The 27,155-nt window shown below is 40.9% G+C and overlaps 1 protein-coding gene across 10 annotated transcripts in view; it reads left to right on the forward strand.

Moving 5' to 3' along the window:
* ptprua (protein tyrosine phosphatase receptor type Ua) overlaps nucleotides 1-27,155 on the forward strand; it is a 322,168-nt gene that overhangs the window by 211,267 nt on the left and 83,746 nt on the right. For all 10 annotated transcript variants that reach the window (XM_048202043.1, XM_048202042.1, XM_048202034.1 and 7 more), the window contains exons 7-8: nucleotides 6,548-6,841; nucleotides 13,610-13,933. In XM_048202043.1, the coding sequence (XP_048058000.1) occupies nucleotides 6,548-6,841; nucleotides 13,610-13,933 (618 nt within the window). The remainder of the gene's footprint in view (nucleotides 1-6,547; nucleotides 6,842-13,609; nucleotides 13,934-27,155) is intronic.

Genomic DNA, 27,155 nt, shown 5'->3' on the forward strand with positions numbered 1-27,155 from the left:
TTTCATTAACGATTATAACCTTGTGGCAGATCAGAATTTTTAGCAGCCATTACTCCAGTCTTTAGTGTAACATCCTTCAGAAAGCGTTCTTATATGCTGATTTGATGCTTATGAACCTTTATTTTGTATTATTACAGTTGGAAATTGTTATGCTGCTTATTTATTTTTTATTTTTTTGAAATGTGATTTTTTTTTTTTTGTGTTGTTGTCAGAATATTAGTAACACATTACAATAAGGCTAATTTTAGTATTAGCCACGAGTTTAGTTGGCACTCTGGGAGACCTAAGGGTTACAGTGGGAGCTTCTTAGTCGGGCTCACCCCTACAAACCTCCCACTCCTGTAGCATGCAGTGTGCCACTGAGTTGCCAAATGTTGATGCGAGTCCCTCACGTGAGGGACCTTGTATCTCATTCGGTGCTCTGGATGAGGAGCTGTTGTCGATTGCTGTATCAGAGAGTGGGCATTCGTCCTCTGGAGAGGATGACGAGGTTAAGCTGCCCCCCTCTGGGGTGGTTGCTTGTGCCGAGTCAGATTCAGTGTTGACGTCCATGCTTTCCCGGGCAACTGTGGTCATTGGGCTCGAGGGGAACCCTCCAACATGTCCCGAGCGCTCACGGTTGGATGATTGATTCCTGGGTGTGGCGCGCAGTTCATAGCCCAGTTCCACTCCAGTGCCTTTCTTTCCAGAGGTGCATGAGGAGGTTCAGAAAACACAAGGCCGCTTTTACTGCCCAAAGCCATTCTTCTGCCTCCTCCACTCTCATTACCCTCGATAGCGGGGCCGCCAAGGGTTACGTGGACATTCCACAGGTGGAGCGTGCAATTGTGGTGCACTTATGCCCGCATTCTGCCACCACCTGCCGTAATTGTCCATGCCTCGCCATGTGTACTTCCACACGTTACCTTCCTTCAGGCAGGGTGTGGTCTCCGTAGCGCTTCCCTCCTTTTGGACTGGGTACTAGGTCTGCATGGTAAATCACTCTGATTTTTTTTTTTTTTTTTTCCATCCCGCTCCTACAAGGTTCTATTATGCAAAAAATCACTCTGTTCACCCACTATCTGTTTGTAATGATTTTCTTCCTGACCCAATGGGTCCCACTGAATTTAGATTTTTCATTCTTCTCCAGAATCTCACCTTTAATCTTCTCCTAAAGAAAGAGAGTGATTGGGGATAACGATTTTAAAATGTTGGATAGCTTATACAAGATTTTTATTTGTTATTTGTCTTATGATGCTGTCAACACTGTTGTTACGACCTGGCTCAAAGTCACAACATAAAGAGGACACTTCACAAAATGGGTTTCAATAAAGAAAATATAAGTTCATTCAAAATTAATCAAATAATGTCTAGGGTCAAAATATTAAAGAAAAATAAAAAAGAAACAACAAATCAAATCACAGTTGGAAAATGGGGTTTGTGGAGTTTGTGGACACAAAATCTCAACCCACTCTTCAAACAAAGACACAAACAAAGATATGAGAGAGTGAGCTCAAATCCATGAGCCTCTTAAATAGAGTGCCACAGACGCGGCCTATAATCAGCACTGGAGTCCCGCCCATCAAGGAGGAGCCACTGTACCTGCAATCTCACAACAACAACAACAAAAAAAGAATGTAAAAAAATGTAACAGAGAAAAAATGTCACAACAAAAAATAGGCTAAATGTCACAGAGAAAAATAGGCTAAATTAAATACAACATCTGTCCCTCAAAACTATAGGCTGAGCTAAAAATACGAATAGATGAAAACTGTTGGCTTACTCGCTATATTGCAAAATGAAATGTTTTCTTAACATCCACGCAAGAAGAGAATGTCACTGACTGACGACAGTTTCAGTAGGCTACCGAATGTCTCTCCTCCAAAATCTGACCACAAAGGCGGAATTATCTTTCTGAAGGTGCAAAGAACTGGGATGCAAATGACATATGAAGAGTTTGGTTCCAAAACGCGATAAACGCCATTTTCCAAAAAATCGAGTTTTCGCCAAAATCAGTATTGTATATGGTCAGTATTGAAAAGTCATTTATTAATTTTGCGCAAAATGCGATATCCGTCGTGTTATTCTGTCATGTTCCCTCCCTTTCTTTCCAAAATGCGACAAACGCCAGTCTCCTTTTTCTCCAAAACGCGATATATCCGCTCTCAACCAATCACAGCGCACCATTCCACCCACTGTAAACATTAAAGGCTTTTTAAAAAGCCGATTTTAATAACAATGTACTTGGCAAATGTGTTTATTTAACAGTGCGGTGGCACAAGATACTCTTTAATCGGTAATGACAAATATAACATTAACAAGATGACCCGTTGAATTCATTTTGGGAGTGACGGCTGAATGTATTTTTAGTAAAATGTCTGTACATAAGATAAATATTGGCAAAGTTTAGACTCTGTCATATATGTGTGAATCAACTTACTTTGTTGTGTATTTTCAATTTGAAAAATAACTTTTATATTGATGGATTAATTGCATTTTGAAAAAAAAGTATCATGGATTTATTGCATTTTGGGGGAAAAAAATAACATGTTTTTATAATAAACTTTTTAAAATCAAAATGTAGATTTGAACTTTTAATGTTTTTATAACCAAAAGATGCTATGTGAAAGTTTGAAACAGAAAATAGTGGTTTTCATCTTGCCACTTTCTTGGTAAAGAAAACACCTTTTTACTCAAATTAATCAAAATGGAATTATTGCGTTTTGGAACCAAACTCTTCATATATTGCCAGGTTGTCTTGCATTGTTGAATGTTTATGGTGTTTTTTGGTTGGCAATTTCACCTAGTTATTCTCCTGTTTGTGCTGTTTACTGAATTAAAAGCTCTCTTTGAAGATTTCCTTTGTCGTGTGCTTGATATCAGCCACACAATGTAAGAATTATGCAACTGTTTATTGAGCCTTTTTTGTTTTTAAGTTTTAAATTTCATTTTTAACACTGAGCATGTGAAGAGCAATTCATAGCACTATCTACTCCAGTGTTGTGATCTAACAGACACCCGGAAACTAACATGATTTAGAAACAACAATAAACTCTAACAAGATGAAGTCCTTTTATGCAAAACCATAGATCTTTATCTATTGAAGCACAAAAATAAGTAAAAGAAGACTCAATTCAGCTTTAGTTTGAGCATGAAATTCGTCATCACTTTTATACATTTTCCAGATTTGTCAAGCCAAGATGTTCAACCAGTTATACCTTGTATTCTGCAATACATACAGTAACAAATGCATCAAGTCCTGGAACATCTTGTCCAAGTCAATTGGAAGTAAAAGGATCTACTAACTGCAACTTTTAAAAATGCCACTTTCCAATGGGGGGTTAAATATGCTCAGTGGCTTTGCAATTATTGTCAGCAGGCAAGCGTGAGATGCAGATACTTTTTACTCATTTTCCTTGTGGAATGAATTTAATACTGGCCAGAAATCTTGTAATGGAACTCTGTGTTCAGGCATGTTTCTGCATTTATGCTCCTATTAACTTGTTGATTCATATTTGCTTTATATGCACATAGAATGATTAACTGCAATATTTAAAGTCAAGGTTTCACAGTCATACTGTTACTAATAGTATCTCATACAGAGATGATGATCATTTAAATTGAGAGATTAGAAAGACTAAGCAATCATGGTACAAGTTTAATTCATTTGAATGTGACACTCTCAGATATCAAGCTTTCACCATTAAATTTGAATGTTGTGGGAAATATGCTAAATATGCTTTTAATGCATGAAAGCTGCTTCTGTCTGACCTTTTTTTTTTTTTTTTTTTTTGTAATTTACTTTAATCTGAGATCATTTCATTGATACTTTTCTATGAAGTCCATGCTCATAATGCATTATACACTGATATAGTATTAATTAGTCAGTTTTATGGTTCCATTAATGTATTATTATTTTTTTTTTTCATTGTTATAATGTTATTATATTATAGTTTACAATGATTTATTACTAATGCAGATTTATTTCAGTGCCAAATAAATGAATTCTTCTGTAATGCATGATGAGCACATCTTCATGATTTCTTAACATTTGCATTAGGAAAATTGCATCCTATACTTTCTCTCTACTTAAAAAACCCCTGGGGTTTTTAATGTTCTTTATATGTCTATGTTGTTGTTTTTTAATAAAACTACAGTGTACCAAAGAGTCTCAAAAACGTGGTTTGAAACAGTCCTGTTTCCGACCATCATAAACCAATAACCAATCCTTCAACATGCAGGACGGGGCTTTTCCTTTCATTCCATGCTCTGTGGGCATTTTAACACAGTGATCACAATCAACACGGACTCAACACACCTGAGAAAACGATTTAACAAAAAAAGGAAACAAATCTAACAAAAACTGTTGAATACAAAATAAAAAATAGCAATCCTGCACACTATCGGTACATGCTAAATATAGAAATTTATGCTAAATATAGAAATTTAACAACACAGTGATCACAAGAACAACTTTAAGAGGGGACAGGAAAAATCAGGTACATTGATATAGCGGACAAATTATGTATGTGATGTATATTACAATGTTATGACATGAGCTATATGTCTGCTTACTTTCTATGATGGTCAACACATTTCTAAGGATGCTAATTTTAGAAGGCAGCTGTCTGACTCTACGATGGCGAATGGGAACATGGTTTATATGTAACATTAGCAACACATTATTAACTGTTTGATAACGTAAACCAAAGGCAAATCATATTACTGTTATGTGTCCTATGTTGTAGAAAGTGATACATAAAATGCATTACCATTCTGATACATCGACTTGTAGATGTCCCTGTATAGTTCGCTCTTCCTTTTCTTCTTCTGAATCAGTTTCCGGTTCAAACATATATGGCTGAATTGAACCAGTTTTTCAGTTGCCATTTTGTACTCTCAAAAAAAAGAAAAAAAGAAAAAAGAAAAAAAAAAAAAGAAAAGCCTTTTTAAAGATTTAATAGCGTTTTTAGTAGCATTTACTAAAGTTGAGCGAGCTGGTGTGATTGGGTGGAGATGAGGACTAATTAGCATATATATTTTTAATCCATGTATACTAAATGAAACAGGGGTATAGAGTTACATTCAAGCTAATTTAAGGCATGGTTAATTTATTTTCACAGGAAAAAAATATTACAAATAAATGTCTCATTTTGATTACAAAAGATGAGTTTTAAGGGATACAATTACTGACTCCAGGGGGACTTTAGAGCCCTCAATTATGCATTTATAGGTTAGATATTGTATTATCACAGTATTTAAGATTAATCAACAAGGCTATTATCAACAATATAAAACAATTCACTTATTTGACATTGAAATAAATCTGCATTACTAATAATTAATTGCAATTATAATATAATAACTTTATAACAATGCATGATGCATCTTTGCATTCATGGAACCGCATCTGACTGACTCATTAAAACAATTATTCGGGATATATAATGAATTATGAACATGTGAATTGAAAAAGAAAATGCATCACTTATAAGTTATTATAACAATAATATAAATGCATCTATAACCGTTATTATGATAAAGTATATGTCTTGTTGTGCCTTTATAAATGTATTAATAGAATAGTTGGTTACAGTTGGTATAAGTCAAAATTCCACTTGCATAATTATTTGTTTTACAGTTGTTTTCATTTGGTTTGTTTATTATATATTGTATTGTAATAACTGTTAGATAACCCAGTGAACACACTGACAAAATAAAAACACGCTGACACACATTTCAGACAAGAGTCGCTAGATAAAGGAAGATTTTAACTCAACTTGACAAGCTGAAGTATATTGGAATAGACATGTTTTTCATATAATTTCATATAGTTTATTGCAAACAATATTTTTTAATATATTTTTTGTTCGCCTTTACACTTGATTTATTATTATTATTATTACAAAATCCAGTCATTTTAATAGGATTCTGACTGAAAATGATCCACTTTAAGATTCAGATTTAGAAAATATCAAATTTCTTTGACATTTTGCGACAAGCGAGTTCAACGTACAATAAAATTTTGCATATCAGTTTTAAAACTTGCTATTTTGCACAGTCAAAAAAGAGCTTTTATTAAAACTAAACTTCAACAAGAATGTTCAGAAATGTGGCTTATCCAAAGTGACAGTAATGCAATATAAGTTGGATAGATAATCCTAAAGAAGATTTGTTGACATAAGAGTTAAAAGTGCTAAAGTCAAACCCTGTCAAACCTTGTGTTGGTTCTTTCTGTGTATAGCTGCAGATCCTTCTGAAGAAGATTAGAAACAAACACCTGAAGTTTATATCACCCTTTAATACAGACTGAGGCCAAATAAAGGAGATGATCCTCACTGCAGAACACGAGATCCAGGGGCGAGGTTGGATCCAGATCCAACTCCTAAACCTCCACCCCCTGAATCTGGATCTAACTCCTCCCACTTTACATATCCCTAAACCTACCGTCTCCGCCCCCTGGATGTTGTGTTCTGCAGTAAGGGGCTACTGAAATAAAGGGTGATTCCTGTTCAAATGCACCCTGTTTCAAAACTTTTATTCCTTCTCCTCCTGTACTCTTTTGTAGTCCCGCCCACACCGATTGCTCCACCCCAGCTGCTGCGCTCTGGTCCCACCTATCTGATCATCCAGCTCAACACCAACTCTATTGTGGGTGACGGGCCAGTGATCCGGAGAGAGATTGTGTACAGGGCCAGTCATTCGCCATGGTCTGAAACACACGGAGTCAACTCACTAACATATAAAGTCTGGCACCTGGAACCAGATACAGAGTATCGCATCAGTGTTCTTCTCACCCGGCCTGGAGAAGGTGGAACTGGACCGCCTGGACCCCCGCTGGTCAGCAGAACCAAGTGTGCAGGTAAATGGAGCCTTAAGGTTTGCTTGTTGATGGTTTAAATCTCAGACAAGCTGATGGATTTATGTTTACTGCATTAAATATATGACTGATGAGATGAATTTTTGCACACTATTCATTGACATTTTTTTTTTTCCCCCAAGAAGTTTCATCTTTAAAACTCGAAACTTAGTTAACAACTTGTTGTTATTGTACATTTTCACACAACTGGAACACTTTATTGACCAATCAGCATCCAGGACCAGAACTATCCATTTTATATTTTAAATGCATCTGCAGTTACTTAAATAAGAAGCAGGTGCATTGCTCAGCTGTTCCTTTATATAAAAATAATCATTCTTATAAAATAACATCTTTCTTGTTAGCTACTCTTTTCTTCCTCCTTAATTCATTTTTAAATGTTAATTAAAAATACCACTTAATGGAAATTGAGGGCAGATTTTAAGCTTTTATAACTAGCAAGCTGTTTTCATACATACTCTCTATACTACCTATTTGGTAACTACAATGATTATATCTCATGAGAAAGAAAATGAGATTAAAAAATGAAATTAATTTACTTTTTTTTTTTTTTTTCTTGAGATTATGGGACATCATAGTAAAGCTACTTTTATATGTACTCCAGCATATAGATGTGCTCAACAATAGCAAACATTTACTAAAAGCCACAACATTTTAAAGCTTTGATTTTATTTATTCAAGTTGAAATAAGTTGAGCCAAACAGAGTCAAGTAGTACTGTATAATCACATTTCCGTTTTATACTCTGATTCTCTCAGGAGTATGTGTTCTTTTTTTTTGTTTGGCTGAGGTAAACTGGACCCAACTGTAGTATAAATGTACTTGTGTTATAACCTCACTTTTGGACTTCGTAATGTATCACTGTCAAAGGTGCTCTGAGACTCTATTTATTTTGGTTGCCAGTTGCGGCAGAAAAGCACAGCCCCTGAAAAAACACTGCATACATGTTGCTACTGTGGCAGACATCTTTATTTTTGGTACCCGCTGTTGATGACTGTTTTGGGTAGAGGTTGTTATGTTTATAGCATAACTGTGCATAACTTTTACTGGATTATTACTCTGCATAATTTGATATGTATATCTTTAAATATTTATATTGCAATATAATATTGTATATATTTTCCTCTGCTCAAGAAGTTATTTTTATGTAGTTATATTGCTAACATACACATAACCTTATTATGACTGAAACTGTGTGTCCTTGGATTGACATCAGTTCAGACTTCAACACCCAACTCTGATTATATTATATTATATTATATTATATTATATTATATTATATTATATTATATTATATTATATTATATTATATTATATTATATTATATTATATTATATTATATTATATTATATTATATTATATTATATTATAATAGACACTACAGGCTAGCACACACTATTCATTCTATTCTTTTTTTTCCACTGCCTTCATTATTAATTCTGTCTTTTTTTTCTCTCTTTTTTTTTTGGCAGGGGGGGCTTTTCCCTTTGCTCTGTGTCTCTTTCTGAGTGAAACAAATTAAATTTATATCAGAGGTCAAACATCAGTTCTCAGAGGATGTGTGACTCTGTTTGCTGTATGTGTGGGTCATATCCAGCTGTTAGGCCATTCCTCATCAGGCCTGTGGGAGTTTTAGTAGATGTGTCTCATTAATTAGTGTAATCAGGTTGATTTGTCTTGAGGACTCTGAGGGAGGGCAGAGGTGGGGGTCTGTATGGTGGTCTGCGGGCATTCACAGCAGGGTTGACTGGGCATTGACTTTCTCAGGCAGCTCTGAGTGTAAACACAAAATGTCTCACGAAAACATCAGGGTCAAATTTCACTCCCAAAAATCTAAATAAATAAACATAAGAAATTCATTTTTTTTTTGCATGAGAACAAGGAAGTCTATTTTTTTGTGAGTTTTTGCATTCATTTTCATAACAATTCCCCCCTAATTTATCATAGGTATGAATCGTAAGATAAAATGTTTGTTATCAGAATGCATCTAGGCAGTTTACTTTTGTTTGTTATGACAAAATGAACTAGTTATTAAAGGGTTAGTTCACCCAAAAATGAAAATTATGTTATTAATGACTCACCCTCATGTCGTTCCAAACCCGTAAGACCTCCGTTCATCTTCGGAACACAGTTTAAGATATTTTAGATTTAGTCCAAGAGCTTTCTGTCCCTCCATTGAAAATGTATGTACGGTATACTGTCCATGTCCAGAAAGGTAATAAAAACATCATCAAAGTAGTCCATGTGACATCAGAGGGTCAGTTAGAATTTGTTGAAGCATCGAAAATACATTTTGGTCCAAAAATAACAAAAACTACGACTTTATTCAGCATTGTATTCTCTTCCGGTCTGTTGTCAATCCGCGTTTACAACTCTGCTTCTTCTTCTTCTTCTTCTTCTTCTTCTTCTTCTTCTTTCCTGTTTTACGGCGGTTGGCATCCAGCTTATTGGTGCATTACCGCCCCCTTCTGCTCCGGAGTGTGGTTCACGACTCCGCAGTGATGCAGCTGCTGATGTAAGACGCTGCTGACATGTTATCTGGTGCGTCAGAGCTTCGTTTATAGTCTGAGGGAGACGCACGCTGTATTCAAGCTATTCTACATTGTTTGTATTTTGGTATTGCTATATTTTTTAAAATGGTGTGTAAGTGTGCATGTCGCGGATGTCCTAATCGCCAAAAACAACCACGGTGACGTAAAAGTGCATTACCAACGCCGAGAGATGAAAGGATTCAATTGAATCAATTCAATGGAATCAATTCAATGGAAAGGATTCCGGAAGAGAATACAATGCTGAATAAAGTCGTAGTTTTTGTTATTTTTGGACCAAAATGTATTTTCAATGCTTCAAAAAATTCTAAATAACCCACTGATGTCACATGGACTACTTTGATGATGTTTTTATTACCTTTCTGGACATGGACAGTATACTGTACATACATTTTCAATGGAGGGACAGAAAGCTCTTGGACTAAATCTAAAATATCTTAAACTGTGTTCCAAAGATGAAAAGAGGTCTTACGGGTTTCGAATGACATGAGGGTGAGTCATTAATGACATAATTTTCATTTTTGGGTGAAGTAACCCTTTAAGTTGTTTGATTAGAAACCCTTGCCTTTATATAATCTATTATAAAACTATGTTTAATGTTCATTAAGCCTTGTAATGCACCTTATACAGCATTATGATCTCATGAACAATTAACTGTTAAATTATTATAGTACTTATCTATTCATTGTTACACCTTTAAAAGGTATAATGAATTAAAACACATGACAAACTACCAGTTTGTAACAAGAATGTAACAAGCAATCTCCAAATATTTCAATGCATTTTAAGTCTGGATACATTTATTTCAAAAGATATAATGCGTAATAACGCACATTATGAATATGTTATAACACATTATAGATAAAGACAAAGTAAAGTGTTACCAGATTATTTTCCTATAATGCCAAGTGCTATCGTATTTACACACACACACACACACACACACACACACACACACACACACACACACACACACACACACACACACACACACACACACAAAGGCACAGGACTCACTGGGCTCGTCTCCTGTCTCTCTCTCTCTCTGGGGTGGAAATACATGTCAGACTTAGATAGTGCGAATTAAAGTGACAGGAAATAGAGACAAGGACCCCTGCCTTCACACATGACATATGTAATTAACTCATAGCAGCTCTAATCGCATCTGCGCTGAGAGAGAGGAAGCAGAGAAATATATTATATGAACTATATTAAATCATAATTTATATGTAATGATAAATGTTTGAATTATCTATTAAATGTACTTCATTGCTCTCTTTAACCACTTTTCTAACTTTAGTTTCATACTTATTAGTGAGAAGGGTCAACTGTTCTTTCTCTCTGGCTCCATCCATCTGCAGTTTATGAATTGCTCTGTTTTCCAACAGAAAACAATTTTATGATTGTATAAAGAACCCAATTCTAATTCAGAGATTTGTCTACTTAAAGTTGCAAATTTGTTCTAAACTTTTGTCAGCTTAATTAAGACATAAGAATTAACAGTGAATTAAGATTAATTGTTTTAACTGATTTCTAAGCATCACATACTATTAAAAAATAGGTTATCTATGGTCTCCATGAAATGGAAATTCACTATATTTATTTTCGAATTGCATATTACAAATCTTATTGGCCACGTAGACACTACAGCTAAATTTGGTTGTCAGTTCACCATTTAGAGCTTAAACATTTTCTGTACAAACAGAGTTCAGTAACTTACGGGAGTTACTATCACATTCCACAACCAAATTAACCACAGCCGGTAGTGACAACTGCATTTACAAAAATTCTATGCATTGTGTATGAAACCAAACTGAACAAGTTGTTAATGATGTATTTAAATGCGTATTATTACAAGAGAACGCTCTGTGAAGCAGCCTTCCAAGCATAAACAAAACACAACACCTCTGTTGATGGCGGTACAGTTAAGACCCTACAACACAAGTCTTTGGTTGCTGTAATATTAATTTGGTCAAGAATAGTGGATACCAAACATGCAAGATGCCAGAACATTACTATATGGTTACCACGGTCTCAATCATCGCAATTTGTGTTTCTTACACAGATCTATAAGCTGATTCACTTCAAAGTGGTTGTCACTCCTCACATTGTACTTTTTTTTTTTTTTTTTTTTTTTTATCTTAATGGTTAATCAAATATCTCATAATGCACTGTGACAAGCTCAGTAAAAAAAAAAAAAAAATCAAGATGTTGAACAAGGCAGGATAAATGTTGATTAAATTTTAAACAATATCTCAATGAACACAAAAACTATTTCAAAAATGTTGACAAGACTAAGTTTAATATAACATCTGTTATCAACTTATAATATGAAAGTAAGGTTAATACTATAACTTAGATTACACATTTTTCAGTTTTACTCAAATTAGGGTGATGCAAAAATGAGTACACCCCACAACAAAAACTGCTACATCTAGTACTTTGTATGGCCTCCATGATTTTGACAGCACCAAGTGTTGAACAAGTTGGCGACATTTTGCAACATCTTTTTCCATTCTTCAACAATGACCTCTTTAAAAGCCGGGCACACATTTAATGACTAGCTAAAACATTCTAAGACTGTGCTCAACATACAGCGATTGTTTCCTGCGACTGAAGCAGATTTAAATACTTACACATGGAATTTGAACACCGACTGTAATCGCAGACTGAACGCAACTGGCTCTGACTGGACGCGTTTGAGCGCGATCAGTCATAAGTATCAATTTACATTCATAATCGGCCTTACAATCGTTAAGTGTGTGCGTGGCTTTAGAGACTGGATGTTGGATGGAGAGTGATGCTCAACTTGTCTCTTCAGAATTCTCCATAGGTGTTCGATTGGGTTCAGATCAGGAGCCAATGAATCACTTTCACCTTGTTCTTCTTCAGAAATCCAACAGTGGCCTTAGATGTGTGTTTAGGATCCTTGTCATGTTGGAAAAGTGCATGACGACCAAGGGCACGGAGTGATGGTAGCATCTTTTCTTGCAGTATAGCACAGTACATCTGTGAATTCTTGAAGCCATCGTTGAAATACAGCTCCCCGACACCAGCAGCACTCATACAGCCCCACATAAGGACACTGCCACCACCATGTTTCACTGTAGGCACCATGCATTTTTCTTTGTATTCCTCACCTTTGCGATGCCATACAGTTTTGAAGCCATCAGTTCCAAAAACATTTATCTTGGTCTCATTATTTTCAGAGTATAGATTCCCAGTAGTCTTCATCTTTGTCAGCATGGGCCCTGACAAACTCTAGGCGGGCTTTTTTGTGTCTGGGCTTTTGGGCAGGCTTCTTTTGTGGACGGCACCCATGCATGCCATTCCTCTGCAGTGTATGCCATATTGTGTCATGGGAAATAGTCACCCCAGTTTGACTTTCTACTTCTTTAGATAAGTGCAGTGAACTTTCATGCCGATTTTCTTCAACCCTTCTCATCAGAAGACGCTCCGGTCGAGGTGATAACTTCCGTAGATGACCTGGGCATCTCCATGAGATGGTTGTAGTTCCATCTTTTTAAAATTTTTGTACCACTTTTGCTACAGTATTCTGACTGATAAGTAAAGCCTTGCTGATCTTCTTGTAGCCTTCACCTTTCTGGTGTAAAGAACTTATTTTCGTTCTCAGGTCTTGTGACATTTCTCTTCCATATGGTGCCATCACTGACAGCATGAAATGGGAAAGGGTTTTAACACTCTTTTATAGTCAAAAGTCTGCTGGATACCTGTGTAATGAATAATTAGACTTACCTGAGGTTGAAATCTGGTTAAATTAGACATTTGTAGTCTAAAATTTAGTTTTGCTCCAGAGCCTTTCAGTGGGGTGTACTCATTTTTGCATGACCCTAATTTGAGTAAAACTGAAAATTTTGTTCTCTAAGTTATATTATTAACCATACTTTCATGTTATAAGTTAAACAGATGTTATGTAAAACTTAGTCTTGTCAACATTTTGGAAATTGTTTTTTGTTCACTGTGATATTGTTTAAAATGTTACTTTTCAAAGGGGGTGTACTCATTTACGCTGAGCACTGTATTTAAAACTTTCCATTTGGTGTTTGTTTTATGCTTTATGTTTGTTGTATGCTTATTAGAGTACGCATGTGTCATTAGCTTAGCAACATGTAACAGCAAACTCAAATTCGTGTGGAAATGTGAAATGTGCATAATTCAGTTCCTCTTTTTGTCTATTCCAGAGCCCATGCGTCCCCTCAAAGGTTTGACGGCTTCGGAAATTCAGCCTCGTCAGCTGCTACTACAGTGGGAGCCGGTCGGCTACAACCTGACGCGCTGTCATACATACTCCCTGTCGCTGTGCTACCGCTACTCCACTGCTACTGGGGGCGGAGCTGGCGGGAATAACGCCACAGTGAGGGAGTGTCTTTCGGTGGAGAAGAACACCTCCCGCTTCACACTCCGGGATCTACCACCATTCCATGCCATTCACGTGAGGCTGGCTCTAGCCAATCCAGAGGGCAAGAAAGAGAGCCGAGAAGTGACCTTTCAGACAGAGGAAGACAGTGAGTACTGATTTTTTTTTTATTTTTTTTTAATTTATTTTGGTCACCATGAAATCAAAATTCAGTAACATATAATAGGTATACAACAATAAAGTACCTACAAATCATTTGCAAACTATTCATAGTTAATATATTGTATTCTATACATTGTTAATATTTATACTTAAGTTATTATTAAAGTATTATATACTTAGTATATATTCTCATACTGTATACTTTTGTAGATTTTATCAGAGGGATTTATTGCAAAAACTGACAATAAACAAAATTGTGATTTATGTTAAAATTTATGTGAGAAACAGATTGAAAACTTTTGATTTTTAACAATGTATTAGTAAATGTTGAAATTAACATTAACTAGGATTAATAAATGCTGTAGAAGTACTGTATTGTTCATTGTTAGTTCATGTTAAAGCTGCAGTCCATAAATTTTTTTGGTAAAATATTATCCAAAATAAATGTTTGAGCAAGTACATAACCAGCCAGCGTTCAAAACTATCTCCTTACCTTAGCCTGATTCATAACCATAGACTGTAAAAAAATATGGACGTAGTGTCCGTGACGTCACCCATAGAGTTCTGAACAGCAGTTTTGACACGTAAATGAGGCCGCGGCCATCTTAGCTGCGCGTCACCGCACGTCACTCCCGTATAACTGAAAATGGACAAAGAGGCGGAACGTAGATGGAGCCCATGCGACTTGTTGCTGAAACCACGCCCGCCTAGCATATCTATCTTAGATATTATCTAAAATATTAATAAAGATAACAATATCATTAGAAAGTACTAAAGGTTTACTGTCAATCTAGTTTTTTAAGATAACGTTATAGATGCTCTAACACCAGTAGGCTAATTAATTTGTGTGGGGTGTGCAAATAACACAAAAAAAAATCAACTGGGATTTCATACCTTGAAATAGAGATCGCGAGATGAATCCAATCCATTGCACTTGGGTAAAATGTCCATTTCAAAACATAAAAAAAAAATACTTTTTGTTCATGAAAGCGTTAAATCCATGAAATCTTTATATATTATCCATCGTTTGCATCTTCGCAATGATTTGCTCTCCATCATCGTTCTTCAAGAAAGGATGCAATCTGAGCAGCGTTTATAATGTAAAACTCTATACATACATATAGAGGTACCAGATATCTGTATAACTCTCAAATGTTCTCTCAAACTAATGAGCACGTGTCCAAAGTTTCCCATTCAGTCGGTCACGTTCGACGTACGTCGGACAGACCGACGAATAGGAATCTCGCCAGAGAGGCCAATCTACTTCGAGTGTAACTAAACGAGCCAATGCACATTGGCATGCAATCATCTGCATCAGCTGCTCGCCTCGCAGCGCGGGTATATAATGAGCAGCAGGTGCGTTGCATCTTCAGCTTTTCGCTTCGGAGCCGAACTACTGAGCAAACACGGTGGTTTCTACGAGCGAGTGTTTGAAGAACGGACTTCAACGAGCCAGCTCTCTCTCTGACTGCTCTTCTCGTCCGGTGCAGGAGGAACAGCACAGCAGCGGGGCCGATTTTTTCTTCTTTGCTTTCGTTTTTGCCTTTTTTATTTGAGCAAAAAAAAAAGCTGTGTATCAGCGTGAAGGCCGTTTTCACGGCTGGTGACGGTGCGCTTTAAGAGCGCTAAAAGGCTGTTCTTACAGCTGGTAAGAGCAGCGTCTGCAAAGAGAGTGCACACGACAGGCTGCACATTCCCTGTCTGTGCTGCAGCGGCTTTCCCCTGCGTGCTTCGGCACTGAGAGAGTTAGTCCCTGAAAGAGCTTACACGAGTAGTTCGCGTCTTTTTAAAGATGTCGTTCTACTTGTGTGCTGCTGGATGCGGTCATTGCCTGGCGCCTCGGGATGGTCACCAACGCTGTATCGTGTGCTTGGGCTTAAGGCACGCTGAAGCGGCGTTTGTGGACGAGTCATGTACCCATTGTGGGAAGATGACCGTCTCGGAGTTGCGGTCTAGACTCCAGTTCCTGCAAAGGGGCGGAGTCCCAGTGCCGCTGCCTCGTTCCAATCCTCCTCAGAGGGTTGCTTCGGGCGGCGGCACTGGTGACCTGAGGATCACGGTGAGCGCGTTTCCTTCGGGGAACCAACCCCCTAGGAACCCTCATCCCTCCTGCACTCCGCAGCCAGTAGAGCTGCCGGGGGAGCGCGGTGGACCACCCCAGAGGTGTGTACCATCCGTATCCTTCGGAGCTCCCCAAGACGACCGGATGTCGATCGCTGCATCGGAGGGTGAGCCTGACGCTTCTGGGGATGACGATTCGGCGCAGCTGCCTCCCTCGGGAGTGACAACTGTGCCCGATTCAGACCCGGAAATGATGGCTATGCTTTCCCGGGCCGCCAACAGGGTCGGGCTCGTGTGGAATCCTCCACCGTGTCCCGAACCCTCGAGGTTGGATGATTGGTATCTCGGGGTGGCAAGGGCTGGCACCCCAGTGCCTTTCTTCCCGGAGGTGCATGAAGAGCTCACTGGCACGTGGACGGCACCTTTTACTGCCCGAAACCGTGTCGGTGGGTCCTCCTCCCTCACCACCCTTGACGGCGGGGCAGCGAAGGGTTATACGCGCATACCCCCTGTGGAACGGGCCGTTGCTATGCAACTGTGCCCTAACTCCACCTGGCGGGGGGAGCCGTCTCTCCCTTCCCGGGCCTGTAAGCACTCGTCGGATCTTACCGGCAAGGCTTACCAGGCCTGTGGGGAAGCTGCCTCTGCCCTACACGCTATGGCGTTGTTGCAGGTCCATCAGGCCAAGGCACTGAAGGATCTGCATGAGGGAGGTCATGACCCACAAGTTCTTCAGGAACTTCGTGCCGCGACGGACCTCGCGCTTCGTGCGACGAAGGTTACGGCGCGGTCAGTGGGTCGTGCGATGTCCACACTTGTGGTCCAGGAGTGCCATCTCTGGCTGTGTCTCGCGGACATGAGGGATACCGACAAGGTCAGGTTTCTTAATTCCCCCGTGTCCCAGACCGGCCTGTTCGGCGACGCGGTCGAGAACTTTGCCCAACAGTTCTCGACTGTACAAAAGCAGTCTGAGGCCATCAGTCACATCCTGCCGAGGCGGTCAGCTGCTGCTCCACCACCGCCCGCAGCACCTCAGACTGCCCGTCGCCGAGGGCGCCCCCCTGCGGCCGCCCCCGCTCCCGCGCCCCAGCAGCAGCAGCCTCCAGCTAAGCGGCGCCGTGGAGCCGGTCGCGGTCGGGGCGCCCAGCCCGTCCCGCCACCCCCCAAGAAGAAGGTTGGCAAGGCCAAGTCCAAGCGGCCCTAGGACGGGCGACCCGGAGATGGAGGCGACTGCTCTACAGGAGGTGGTGACCGCACCGCTCCTTCCCCCGGAGGAGGGCCGGGTGGAGAATCTTTTGTTTCCTTCTGTTTTTGTTCCGCCGCTGGCCCAGCAGCCAGCGGTACCCAAATTCTCAATAAAAGAGAAGTTTGCTCTATCTCCGGGTCCGAAGAGAGCTCGGAGAGCAGTGGGAGGGCAAGAACCTCACCACTCTCATCCCCCTCTTCTGTCGCCAGCGGACAGCAGCGAGCAGCAGGCAGTCAAAGCCTCGACTGCTCCCTCTGTCCACCCGTGGAAGCAGGTAAGTGTTGCACAGCACACTGTGACGCCGCTTCGGGCCGCCTCGCAGAGAGAGCCTCCCGGGCCGCGTCCCTGCGTTCCACCTCGCTGCCCCGCTGCGGGTGCGCCTGTGGTTCCTCTGGTCCCGCTGGTGCGGTCTCTGGGAGCCTGGTTAGCGCTCCCCAGTCCGTCCCGCTGGCTCATTCGGACCATCAGGCTCGGCTACGCGATTCAGTTCGCCCGGCGTCCCCCCAGGTTCAGGGGCGTCCACTTCACTGTAGTGAAAGATGTCGATGCCCCTGTCTTGCGTGCGGAGATCGCAGTCCTACTGGCGAAGGATGCGATAGAGCCGGTCCCTCCAGCCGATATGAGGTCAGGGTTCTACAGTCCCTACTTCATTGTACCCAAGAAAAGCGGCGGGTTACGACCGATCCTGGATCTGCGGGTCTTGAATCGGAGCCTTCACAAGCTACCGTTCAAGTTGCTCACGCAGAAACGCATCTTCGAATGCATCCGTCCCCGGGATTGGTTTGCAGCGAACGACCTGAAGGACGCGTACTTTCATGTCTCGATCCTTCCGCGGCACAGGCCTTTCCTGCGGTTCGCGTTCGAAGGTCAGGCATATCAGTACAGAGTCCTACCCTTCGGGCTGGCCCTGTCTCCCCGCGTCTTCACCAAAGTCGTGGAGGGAGCCCTTGTTCCCATGAGAGAACAGGGTGTTCGCATCCTCAACTATCTCGACGACTGGCTCATTCTAGCACAGTCCCGGGATCAGTTGTGCGAACACAGGGATTTGGTGCTCAGACACCTCAGCCAGTTGGGGCTTCAGGTCAACTGGGAAAAGAGCAAACTCGCCCCGGTGCAGAGGATCTCTTTTCTCGGTATGGAGTTGGATTCAGTCGAGCAGATAGCACGCCTCACAGAGGAACGTGCTCGGTCGGTGTTGAACTGCCTGAATACATTCAATGGCAGGACAGCGGTCCCACTGAAGTTCTTTCAGAGGCTCCTGGGGCATATGGCGGCTGCTGCGGCTGTAACACCGCTTGGTCTGCTTCATATGAGACCGCTTCAGCACTGGCTTCACGGCCGAGTCCCGAGATGGGCGTGGCAACGCGGCACGTTCCGGGTGCCAATCACTCAGGAGTGCCGCCGAACCTTCAGTCCGTGGTCGGACCCCTTGTTTCTCCGGGCAGGAGTGCCCCTAGAACAGGTGTCCCGGCATGCTGTGGTGTTCACAGATGCTTCTGCCACCAGCTGGGGTGCCACGTACAACGGGCATGCAGTGTCAGGGGTTTGGACGGGACCCCATCTGCATTGGCACATCAACTGCCTCGAGTTGCTGGCAGTACGTCTTGCTCTGAGCCGCCTCAAAGGCCTGCTACGGGGCAAGCATGTACTGGTCCGTACGGACAACACTGCGACCGTTGCGTACATCAACCATCAAGGTGGTCTACGCTCCCGTCGCATGTCGCAACTCGCCCGCCATCTCCTCCTGTGGAGTCGGAAGCATCTGAGGTCGCTTCGCGCCATTCATGTTCCCGGTGTGCTCAACCGTGTGGCCGACGAGCTATCACGAGCTGCGCTGCCAGGAGAGTGGCGACTCCACCCCCAGGTGGTTCAGCTGATCTGGAGAGAGTTCGGAGAGGCTCAGGTAGACCTGTTTGCCTCACCAGAAACCTCCCACTGCCAGTTGTTTTACTCTCTGACCGGGGGAACACTCGGGACAGACGCACTGGCACACAGCTGGCCCCGGGGCCTGCGCAAATATGCGTTTCCCCCAGTAAGCCTACTTGCACAGACCCTGTGCAAAGTCAGGGAGGACGAGGAGCAGGTCTTGTTAGTTGCGCCCTACTGGCCCAACCGGACCTGGTTCCCAGAACTCTCACTCCTCGCGACAGCCCCTCCCTGGCCCATTCCTCTGAGGAAGGACCTTCTTTCTCAGAGACGGGGCACTCTTTGGCACCCGCGTCCAGACCTCTGGAAACTCCATGTCTGGTCCCTGGACGGGACGCGGAGGTTCTAGGTGACTTACCCCCGAGGTACTTAACACCATCACTTCGGCTCGTGCACTGTCTACGAGACGTGCTTATGCCTCGAAGTGGAACCTGTTCGTCGAGTGGTGCTCTTCTCGCCGAGAAGACCCCCGAAGATGCTCGATCGGTGTCGTGCTTTCCTTCTTGCAGCAAGGGTTGGAGCGTAGGCTGTCCCCCTCCACCCTCAAAGTCCATTCTGCTGCTATCTCCGCTTACCACGACCACATAGATGGCAAATCTGTTGGTCAGCACGACCTGGTCGTCAGGTTCCTTAGGGGGGCGAGACGGTTAAATCCTCCTCGTCCCCCCTCCATACCCTCTTGGGACCTCGCTCTGGTGCTAAGAGCACTCCAGATTGCTCCCTTTGAGCCTTTGCAGTCGGCAGATTTAAAGATTCTGTCTATGAAGACTTTGCTGCTGGTTGCATTGGCCTCTATCAAGAGGGTAGGGGACCTGCAGTCATTTTCGGTCGACGAATCGTGCCTAGAGTTCGGGCCGGGTGACAGCCACGTGGTACTGAGACCCCGGCCTGGCTATGTGCCCAAGGTTCTTACCACTCCCTTCAGGGACCAGGTGGTGAGCCTGCAAGCGCTGCCCTCGGAGGAGGCAGACCCAGCCCTGGCTTTGCTCTGTCCAGTCCGCGCCTTGCGACTGTACATAGACAGAACTCGAAGCTTCAGGACCTCAGACCAGCTCTTTGTCTGTTACGGAGGCCAGCAGAAGGGAAAGGCTGTCTCCAAGCAGAGGATGGCCCACTGGATAGTGGATGCCATCGCCCTGGCTTACCAAGCTCAGGGCGTGCCCTGCCCGCTCAGGTTGCATGCTCACTCCACGAGAGGTGTAGCATCTTCCTGGGCGCTGGCTCGTGGCGCCTCGCTAACAGACATTTGTAGAGCTGCGGGCTGGGCGACACCTAACACGTTCGCTAGATACTATAGCCTTCGTGTCGAGCCGGTCTCCTCCCGTGTTCTCGCCTCAGGTCAGAGGCACGGAGAGGCCCCGGCTTAGTGTCGGCTTGCTGCGCTGCGTGCGCTTTTTTGCTCCAGAGAGTCCCTACGGGCAGACCCTGTTGAGTCCTCCGGTTACCCTTCGGCAGCCGACGTGGCGGAGCGTCCGGCGCCAGGCCTATACTCCGTTGAATCCTTGAGAACCGGATTTAGGCTGGGTTCCATATGTGTGACCCTACGGGGATCCCATATGGCTTCTCCACGGTTGCTCCTAAACGAAGCCCGTGTCTTTCCCTCTGGGAGAACCCATCTCTACCGAGTTGGAGTCACCCCAGTTCTTCCATATGTAGCACAGCCCTACAGGGTTAGTCCATATGTACTTCTCCACATAACTCCTTCGGGGAAGGATGTGGGTTCCGCAGCGTTCCTTTCAACGAAAGGTTACGCTTTCCCAGCGTTATCCAATAAGTCTCACTGAATGGGTTTGGGAACAACAGTGATCGACCCTCTCTGTGTGTTAGCCCTGTCCCACCGTCCGCAGGCAAGGGGGTTCAGGTGGCTTACAACAGAGCGCTGGAGGAGGGCAGCTCCTGTGGCGCTTTGGTAGGGATTCCTATTCGTCGGTCTGTCCGACGTACGTCGAACGTGACCGACTGAATGGGAACGTCTCGGTTACAAAAGTAACCCTCGTTCCCTGAAGGAGGGAACGGAGACGTACGTCCCGTCGCCACAGTTGTTGTCCTGCTGTGCTGCCGCCTGCTTAGTTCGGCTCCTCAGCGAAAACCTGAAGATGCAACGCACCTGCTGCTCATTATATACCGCGCTGCGAGGCGAGCAGCTGATGCAGATGATTGCATGCCAATGTGCATTGGCTCGTTTAGTTACACTCGAAGTAGATTGGCCTCTCTGGCGAGATTCCTATTCGTCGGTCTGTCCGACGTACGTCTCCGTTCCCTCCTTCAGGGAACGAGGGTTACCTTTGTAACCGAGACGATATTTTTTCAAAATAGTGCAGCAGTTTTAGTTATATCCAAGCAGTGCTGTCGGAGTTGTATATCCTCCTGGTATTGTCATTGTAGTAAATCTCAGGAACAAAACCTTTAGCCAATGCCACGACGATCCAACAACGTTTATCTTCCGCATGCGAGCACATGTACACAGACTGACATCTGTCTCGAGTATGCAGCAAGCCATATATTGTATAAAATAATCCAGAAAAAAGGCACAAATACAGCTGAGATGCCAAATTCAGTGGCTGAAATTAGCTGCTGAGGTAACATGACGGCTCACAGACAGCAGGGCTGTAAACTTGGCTGTTTTAACATTATGGTCAATGAGATTTTGCTCCCTTTTGCAGCCTATCCCTAGCGGCCAGTCGATGAATCGCAGTTTAAGTTACTTCCGTATTGGCCTCACGAGAAACTGGGGGAGGTTGCTGCTTGTTCACAACGTTAAGCTTATAATAATGTTTTATAATAAGATCGGTACTGGTGGGTTTCCATGGGAAATTCGAGCATTCAGCCGTTCGTTTTTGTGTCATTAGGTCACGTCTGTTTACATGAAGAAGAAGTTATAGCTAGTAGGCTATATGGCATGTGAGGATGCTGCTGGTAGCGGATCATTTATTGCCTTTTCTGGAAGCAGCTGGAATAATTAAACTTATCATTTTGATCCCGGATTGTAATCCGGAAATGTCCAAATGACAATCATCAGTGACAACTGGAGATTAACCCCTAGTCAAAAGCAAATAACTTCAGACTGCGGAGTGGCTACAGAAATTAAAATATACAGGTAACGCTAATACACATTAAATACACAGTCACACAATGCTGATGTTGTTAACATTAACAATTTGAGAACAAAGTATAACGATAATAATAATTTGCACGGTTTGATGTGATCTGAGCTAAGCGATCATTAGATGTAATCACTGGTAATCATTGGTAGCGCGATTGTAATGCTTTTTTTTTTTTTCAGAAAAAAGTGGCAGACATGTTACTTACTTGTTCAGATGACATTTTACGGTGAAAATTTTCATTTTGGTCACACTTCCAAGACACAGAATTTGTGATTCCGAAGTACAGTATCCACACCGATGTGGTGACTGACAGCAAACTTTCCGCACAACCCACGGAAAGATGATAATTCCGCAAATAACTGCAATTGCAGGCTTCAAACAGAGGCAAAACTTATAGACTGCAGCTTTAACAAAAGTAATTAAATAATGTTAACTAATGAAACATTATTGTAAAGTGTTACCAAAATGTCATATCTCATTCAAAAGATAAAGGGGTAGGGGTTGGGTTAAGTTTAGTGTAATGTAAAAAAAAAATGTTATGGCTGATTAAATTGACAATCATAGCCCAACAAAAAAAAAAAAAGCTGAATTTATTAAAATAACCCCATTCATAAGTATGTTAACCTTTGATTCTTAATACTGTGTTACCTGGATGATCTACGACTGTTTTTTGTTTGTTTGTTTGTTTTGTGATGGTGGTTTATGAGTCGCTTGTTTGTCCTGAACAGTTAAACTGAGCTCTGTTCTTCAGAAAAAAATCTCCAGGTCCTGCAGATTCTTCAGTTTTCCAGTGTTTTTTGCATATTTGAACCCTTTACAGCAGTGACTGAATGATTTTGAGATCCTTTTCACACTGAGGACAATTGAGGGACTCAAACACAACTTTTAAAAAAGGTTCAAACATTCACTGATGCTCTAGAAAAAAAAAAAAAAAAAAAACATGATGCATTAATAGATGGGGGGTTAAAACATTTGGAATTTGAAGGTCAAGGTAAATTGTATTTAATTTGTAAACATGCAAGTATCTTCTGTTGCTTCCGAAGGGCAGTACTAAATGAAAAAAAAAAAAAAAAAAAAAAAAATGATATTCAAGTGAAATAAGAAAAATTTGGACCTCTTCATCCTGTTCAAAAGTTTCCACCCGCCGACTCTTAATCCATCGTGTTTCCTTCTGAAGCATCAGTGAATGTTTGAAACTTTTTTAATAGTTGTGTTTCAGTCCCTCAGTTGTCTTCAGTGTGAAAAGATGGACCTCAAAATCATTCAGTCACTGTTGTGAAGGGTTCAAATATGGAAAAGATGGTGGAAAACTGAAGAATGTTTGGGACCTGGAATTTTTTTTTCTGAAGAACAGAGCTCAGTTTAACTGCTCAGAATAAACAAGGGACTCATGAACAACGATCACAAAACAAAAAAAAACAGTTGTGGATCATCCAGGTAACCACACACAGTATTAAGAATCAATGGTTCACAAATTTTTGAACTGGGTCATTTTAATAAATTCAGCTATTATAAATTTTTTGTCTTATGGATTATATGTAAACATCTTTTATGTAAAATATCTTACTCAGGACAGTACTAAATAAAAAAATAACATTTTTGCATTTTGTATGATCTCTCTTATTTTGTTAAACTTTTGCACATTTTCACAGATTCTGCAAGTGGTTCACATACTTAATCTTGCAACTGTATGTTATAATGACAAATACCCCAATATATAACTCCACAATGATAAAATTCCCATTCCTCTCATGTCTGTGTATCGACACTAAAGGTTTCTCATTAAAAGCAAGGGAGTTGTTTGTTTATCAATAAAGCGACACCAAAGGGTCACAATAATGACACTAAAGGTGCTTGACAATTTTTGTTTCAGTTTTTGATGCCTTGGGATTGACAATGGTTTGGTTTCAGTTGGATATACATCACAATTGGGAATCATCTTTGCAACTTCCTCTGATTTATTGCTTATTTAGTAAGAGTTGTGTGTAATTTAAGTTACATAATCAATGAAAACCACCATTTAGCATATGGGGGAACATTAATATGATTAAATCATGCACTGAATTAACAGACCTTGCACAACAACATTCATAAAGGTTTTAATAAGATATTATTGTCTTGATTGAAAGCACCATCATTTTCACTTCAAGGACTGTTTTGTAAACTCATAAAGCATTTTATCCATTAGCGTTTAAGAACAGTTTTCTTTAGAGCAAACTCCCAAACAGCTCAATGCATAATGCAGTATTTTCAATTCTGATAAAGAATCACTTCATTACACTACTTATCTCCATGTTGTTCAGAAACTTTCTAAGTTTGATTAAACTTTCATTTACCCAGAGGTTTGTTTATTATTTATTTATTTATTTCGCACGGGTCAGTAGCCATAACTCATCCATCTTTGCAAAAGCATGTATTTATCTGAGCAATTATGATGTGGCGACCGCACCAGGGCCCAGTTTGCCCGCAGTGCTCAAAGCCCAATTATAGCAACAACACAAATATTGACTCACAGAATACCACGCTTCAGCATAATTAAATGGAAGATCATACTTTTAAATGGAAGTATGTGAAAAATTAATAAGAAAAGGCCACCAGCAAAATGGAATAAAGATTCCTGCTTATTTTTGCATTTTTATTTACATTGTGTGTCAGGCAGCGCATTTTTGCAGGAGGTGCATTCTCATGCAAATGCATTAAGATGAAACTCTCAGAGGTCAAGTGAAAACCTCCCCATCTGAAAATGAACACAGCTCATAATGAATACTCTCCATTTATCATTTTCTTTTGGTTTATTCATAAGTTTTGTACACTGATAGAGCTTGTTTGTGCTTGATGTGTTTGGTTAATTGGAAACAACATCAAGAACTGAAGTTAATGAAAGAATTAATTCCGCAAGTAATGTTAAATCACTGGTAGTCAGCATGCTTGCTGAAAGAGACAGTTAATGAGAAATGAGAAGCAGGGATACTAAAACTCTCGGCTGCTTTTCAGCCTTTTCAGGCATCTGCATAGAGATGGGAAATGCATGGAATTTGAAGATTTTTTATTAGATTCCTAAATGTTTTGGATGACTACTCATTTTTACTAGTCAGTGTTTACTTAATCTCACCACACAGCAACGTTACAAAAAACAGTCATGACGGTTCTTAAAGGGACAGTTCACCCAAAAATTTAAATTATCACATGATTTACTCACCCTCAAGCCATCCTAGGTGTATATGACTATCTTCTTTCAGACAAACACAATCGGAGATATATTTAAAAATATCCATAGTCCTCCAAGGTTTATAATGGAAGTGAATGGGGGCCCGCATTTTGAAAAAAAAAAAAAAAAATGCTTCCATCCATAATCAAAGTAATTCATACAACTCCAGTGGGTTAATAAACGCCTTTTGAAGCAAAGCGATGTTTTTTTGTAAGAAAAAAATGTCCACATTTAAAACTTTATAAATTCAAATAAGCAGCTTCCGGTGGACGACCATACGCATACTGTGCAACTCGATTTGTGGCAAATGAGTAACCCCTGACGCGATGTATGACGCAGGATATACAAGTATTGTAAGCTTAGACGTCTCTCGTGGTTCAAACAAATAGGGCTGGGCAACAAACTCCAGCTCCTCTTCTTTTATATCAAAATCCTCCAACATTTCTCTTTAAAATGTATCGTTTTAAACTTCTAATTCATGACCGGTGTTTTGTTTTGCTCTCGTTCATCATTGCGTTCGGGTCAAAGGTTGCTCTTCCGCCCAAATCAACTTGTGCAGTATGCATACGGTCGTCCGCCGGAAACTACTTATTTGAATTTATAAAGTTTTAAATATGGATATTTTTCTTACAAAAATGCATCGCTTCGCTTCAAAAGGCATTTATTAACCCACTGGATCACTTTGATTATGGATGAATGCTTTTTTTTTTTTTTTTTTTTTTTTTTTTTTAAATGCGGGCCCCCATTCACAACCATTATAAACCTTGGAGGACTAAGGATATTTTTAAAATATCTCAGATTGTGTTCTTCTGAAAGAAGATAGTCATATACACCTAGTAAGTTGAGATTGTAAGTTCAATAAATGTAAAGTTCAATAAATGAAATTTTGACCACAGTACCAAAACTGTTTACTATACATAATGAAATGTCCCTAAATGAACTGCATGCTCAACAATATGCAAGCTTGTTAACTGAATTGGGAAATTCACAATTTTTTAAATACATAAACAACATTTACAATCTAGTTAGTTTGAGTGTTTGGTTTGTTACTTGAATTTCAGCAGTTTCATGATCTCTGCAGCCAATAATTAAAAGCACAAAACACATTAAGTTTGCCACAAACAATATAGTTATTAAATGTATATACAGTGGCAAGAAAAAGTATGTGAACCACTTGCAGAATCTGTGAAAATGTGAATAATTTTAATAAAATAAGAGAGATCATACAAAATTCATGTTATTTTTTGTTTAGTACAGTCCTGAGTAAGATATTTTACATAAAAGATGTTTACATTTAGTTCACAAGACAAAACAATAGCTGAATTTATTAAAATAACCCCATTCATAAGTATGTGAACCATTGATTCTCAATACTGTGTGTGGTTACCTGAATGATCTATGACTGTTTGTTTGTTTTGTGATGGTTGTTCATGAATCTCTTGTTTGTCCTGAGCAGTTAAACTGAGCTCTGTTCTTCAGAAAAGTCCTCTGGGTCCTGCAGATTCTTCAGTTTTCAAGCATTTTTTGCATATTTGAACCCCCGGCTCTTAATGCATCGTGTTTCCTTCTGGAGCATCAGTGAATGTTTGAACCTTTTTTAATAGTTGAGTTTGAATCCCTCAATTGTCCTCAGTGTGAAAAGATGGATCTCAAAATCATTCAG

Source organism: Megalobrama amblycephala, linkage group LG9 (genome assembly GCF_018812025.1).
Source record: "Megalobrama amblycephala isolate DHTTF-2021 linkage group LG9, ASM1881202v1, whole genome shotgun sequence".
Classification (NCBI taxonomy): domain Eukaryota; kingdom Metazoa; phylum Chordata; class Actinopteri; order Cypriniformes; family Xenocyprididae; genus Megalobrama; species Megalobrama amblycephala.